The following is a 4,808-nucleotide window of genomic DNA, read 5'->3' as shown; positions in this document are numbered from 1 at the left end:
TGCCACGTCACATTCAACAAACTCTTCTATCTTCAGGAAAAGTGTGTAAATGAGCTGCGTAAATTGCACCTGTTCGTATCCAGCTACTCGTGCACTCGAGAGGAGATTAGCATAATTACCACCCCAAAAACACCATATAAGGCTATGTTTCCTGCCTCAGATATCAGCTGCGCTGTCGCAGGTGGTCTCAGATGCGGGTTTGAAATAAGCATTTAAAAATGTTTTCAAAATATTTCTGGCACTTTTCTGGAGAAAATCAAGGACTCGCTGGAGGGATTGTGTATCACCTCTGGCCAGGGAGCGTCTAGGAGTCCCCCAGGATGAGCTGGAAGGTGTCGCTGGGGAGAGCGGGGTCTCTGCTGCCCACGCGACCCGATCCCGGATAAGCCGGCCGGACGTAGAATTTATGTTGTTAGTCTAAATTATTACATTTAAAATTTTAACTCTAATTCAAGCAGAATAGCCTATTGTCAACATAATTATGGAGTGTAATTTATTTTCAACTCAAAATATCTTCAAACTAACGAAATATAAGGTTATTAGTGAAGAAAACCNGTTCGTATCTGAAAAAAATCTTAGAATACAAAAACATTGGTGAATGCCACAAATTCTCCTCAATCACTCGTACACACAATTTAAGAATAAATCTGTGCGTACGAATGGTTCTTGCATGAGACCCAATCTTCCAGAATTTGAGAAAATATGAAAGATCAATGACATTACAAAAAACTTGACATCTCATCAAAATTGATGATATATTGGATTAAGGGACAAGGAGTTTACAACTGAGAACTATGGTATCACAGGTTTTTCTATTAAAAACCTTCCTGACTCCAACCTCTAACTGGGGATTCCTTTATTCTGCTGGGGGACTTCAATGTCCACGTGGTAATGACTGCAATCTGGAAAGGCGTGACTGGGAGGAACGGACACTCTGATCTGAACCCAAACCTGATCTGTTCTGTTTTTGGACTTCTGTGCTAGTCACAGTTTGTCCATCACAAACACCATGTTCAAACATAAGGGTGTCCATAAGTGCATGTGGCACCAAGACACCCTAGGTCGCAGATTGATGATTGACTTTGTAGTCGTGTCATCTGATCTGTGGCCACATGTTTTGGACACTGGGTTGAAGAGAGGAGCTGAGCTTTAAACTGATTACCACCTGACTGTGTTCAGTGAAGGTGGGGTGCTGTTGACCTCAACCAGTGATGTCGTCGGGAGGTGGAATGAATACTTCTCAGATCTTCTCAATCCCACATGCACACCTTCAATGGAGGAAGCAGAGTCTGAGGACTTTGGGGCTGGTCTGTCCATAACTGGAGTTGAAGTCACTGAGGTAGTTAAAAAGCTCCATGGCGGCAGTGCTCCAGGGGTGGATGAGATCCGCCCTGATTTCCTCAAGGCTCTGGATGTTGTGGGGCTGTCCTGGTTGACACGCCTTTGCAACATTGCATGGACATTGGGGGCAGTGCCACTGGATTGGCAGACTGGGGTGGTGGTTCCTCTTTTTTAAAAAAAAAGGGACCGGAGGGTGTGCTCCAATTACAGGGGCATCACTCTCCTTAGCCTCCCCAGTAAGCTTTTTTCAGGGGTTCTGGAGAAGAGAGTCCGATTGATAGTTGAACCTCTGATTCTGGAGGAATGATGCAGGTTCCGTCCTGGCCGTGGAACACTGGTCCATCTCTTTACCCTCACTATGGTGCTCGAGGGGTCATGGGAGTTTGCTAATCCAGTCTACATGTGTTTTGTGGACTTGGTACATTGTGGGGGGTGCTACTCGAGTATGGGATTTTGGGTCCGTTGTTAAGGGCCATTCAGTCTCTATACAAGTGGTGCAAGAGTTTGGTTCGCATTGCCGGTAGTAAGTCGGACCCCTTCAGAGTGGGAGTTGGACTCCACCAGGGCTGCCCATTGTCACAGATTCTGTTCATAACTTACATGGACAGAATTTCTCAATGCAGCCAGGGGGTGGAGGGAGTCTGGTTCGGTGGCCTCAGGATTTCATCTCTGCTGTTTGCAGATGATGTGGTTCTGTTGGCGTCATTGTGCCAGGATCTTCAGCTCTCACTGGAGCGGTTCGCAGCTGAGTGTGAAGCGGCTGGGATGAAGATCAGCACCTCCAAATTTGAGTCCATGGTCCTCAGTCGGAAAAGGGTGAATTGTTCTATCTGGGTTGGGGGTGAAGTTCTGCCTCAAATGAGAAATGGACTGTACTTGTATAGCGCCTTTCTACCCAACCAGGTTACTCAAAGCACTTCACACTACAAYATGTGCCCTCATACACCCATTCACACAGCACTCTATTAGGTCTCTAAAAAGCTAACATGCACAATGATCTATGGAGACTAATCAGTACCAATCACACTCATACACTGATGGGACACACATCAGAGGCATTAGGGTGAAGTGTCTTCCCCTAGAACACAACAACTGAGACAGCTGGAATGGGGGATCGAACCGGTGAACTTCCAGTTCCAGGACGACTCCCCTAACCACTCTGCCACAGCTGCCCACTACTCTGCCACAGTCACCAACTCAAGTGGAGGAGTTCAAGTATATTGGATTGTTGTTCACGAGTGAGGGAAGAATGGAGCATGAGATTGATAGACTGATCGATGCAGCTTCCGCAGTTTTGCAGACTCTGTACCAGTCTGTTGTGGTGAAGAGGAAGCTGAGCTGTAAGGCAAAGCTCTCTGTTTACCAATCAGTCCTACCCTCACGTATGGTCACGAACTTTAGGTAGCGACCAAAAGAACAAGATCACAGATATAAGCAATCAAAATGAGTTTTTTCCACAGGGTAGCTGGACTCTCCCTTAGAGATAGGGTAAGAAGTTCAGTTATCCGGAAGGGACTCACAGTAGAGCCACTGCTCCTCCACATTGAGAGGAGCCAGTTGAGGTGGTTTGAGCATCTAGTAAGGATGCCTCCTGAACACCTTCCTAGGGAGGTGCTTCAAGCATGTCCAACTAGGAGGAGACCCAGAGGAAGACCCAGGACATGCTGGAGAGACTCTCGGCTGGCCTTGGAACGTTTTGGAATCCTCCCAGAAGAGCTACAAGAGGTGGCAGGGGAAAGAGAGCTCTGGGCTCCCTTGGTCAAGCTGCTGCCCCCGTGTTACGTGTCTGGCAGACTGTTTTCCTCCTCCTCTTTCTCTCTTCTCTCTTTTCGATTCAGTTTGCAGGCTGGGGCCAATTTGGATCTTTAAAACTGATTGGATGGAAAGGTTTGAACAGACCAACCAGGACTACACCACACCCTATTTAAGAAGCTCACCTGGGGGACTGGGCTGGCTTCTTCTCTTCCCTGATTCTGCTGCTGATTGCCTGGTGCACCTGTGYTGCTGCTGCTCCTGTGGAAMCTGCTCCATTGTTTAAAGGTTTGTGGTGGGAGTTAAGAGGACTAGGTAAGTTTGGGGTACCCTGTACATTTTTTCATCACRTAGGTAACTTTATGTTAAAAACACTAGGTAAGTAGGTTGGTGCCACCCATGTAATGTTTTGGTGAGACCATTTTTAGAGAAGTTTATCAGGGTGTTTTTCTTTCATTGTTTTCYATTTAGACCAGAATGTAGAMAGGCYCTGTTTTGTTTTGMTTGTTTCTTTTGTTTGGCACCACACCTAATAGTCSCTTTYTCCCCCACAGTTTGTGCAGCCTTTTGGAGCAGAATAAAGAAAATAAAACTTTTTTTACACCTTTGCAGTGACTCTTGTCTATTTATTGTGGTTGTCGTGTTGCTGCCCCTTGTTTAAAGGAAGGGGTCGTAACACCCCGTGGCCCAACTTCGGATAAAGAAGAAGATAATGGATGGACAGATGGATATTCCTAACTCCCCTTATAGGTATTCTAGAACAGGAATTACAGGATAAACTAGACGGTATAACATTTTTCTGGTTTAAAGCTATATGACAAACATTAAATCCAAACGATATACCAGAGATTGTGGACAATGATGAATAATTCATGGATCATATCTGATTTAACTGGATCAATGAGAACAACAAAACAAATTAGACAATAATGTTTGTTTACACAGTTTGGACATATTACATACAATTTTGAGCTTTTGTAAAGAAAATGGGTTAAGACAGMTGATAACAACAGCTAACATAACAAAGATAATAACAAATTGTGGTTCCTCTCACCTGGCTGAGGGTCAGTGTAGTCCACAGTGTAGCCATCAAGCTGAAGAAGCTCCACAGGTTCAGCCTTCTTCTCTCTGTAGCTGCACATGGCAAAWGTGTACTGRCTCACCTGTACCAGTCAGATGGAAKAAATGTAMACCCATCAGTTATCTCAAACTGTTGGTTAAATTGTGATTTAAAAAACATTATGGTTCATCTAATTGTGGGATATAATATTTGTTGATCTGTGTTTATCTACTTTAACTGAATTYRTGGCTTGTGGATGGGAATGTTGTGCGTAAAAACACAGATGTGAATGCTTATCTTTGTAATTTGTTTATTTAGCTTGTAGAGTAGAGTTACTTTTATGACCCGCTATTTAGACAGGTAGGTTGGGGTAAAGGAACTGGAGGTACTGTGAAGAACAGGAGATTGCATGGTCGTAAACAGGACAACACTGAAGGGGACTCTTTAAAAACCTGACTGCTATACAAAAATTCAGTTCATGCTACTGGCAACAGTATGTAAGTACCTTGTTTGCATTTTGGACTCCTTGCAAGTAAAAGAGAGCTCAACCAGATCTGCTGTTTGTTTGTGTTATGGCAATATTTATTTAACAAAGGCAGAAATACGTGGTCCAAGAATGAAGGTACTGCGAGGGATGATCAGCTGAGTTTTATTG

The 4,808-nt window shown here is 44.4% G+C and overlaps 1 protein-coding gene across 1 annotated transcript in view; it reads right to left on the bottom strand.

Annotated features, from left to right (window-relative positions):
* Positions 1–4,808, bottom strand: part of LOC106530697 (calcium-dependent secretion activator 1) — a gene marked incomplete at its 3' end in the record, with an annotated part of 178,663 nt that overhangs the window by 78,130 nt on the left and 95,725 nt on the right. The window contains 1 exon segment of the mRNA XM_014026371.1: positions 4,148–4,241. Coding sequence (XP_013881825.1) covers positions 4,148–4,241 — 94 coding nt within the window.

Source organism: Austrofundulus limnaeus, unplaced genomic scaffold (genome assembly GCF_001266775.1).
Source record: "Austrofundulus limnaeus strain Quisiro unplaced genomic scaffold, Austrofundulus_limnaeus-1.0 Scaffold548, whole genome shotgun sequence".
NCBI classification, from domain to species: domain Eukaryota; kingdom Metazoa; phylum Chordata; class Actinopteri; order Cyprinodontiformes; family Rivulidae; genus Austrofundulus; species Austrofundulus limnaeus.
This window is presented reverse-complemented; position numbering and strand designations above follow the sequence as displayed.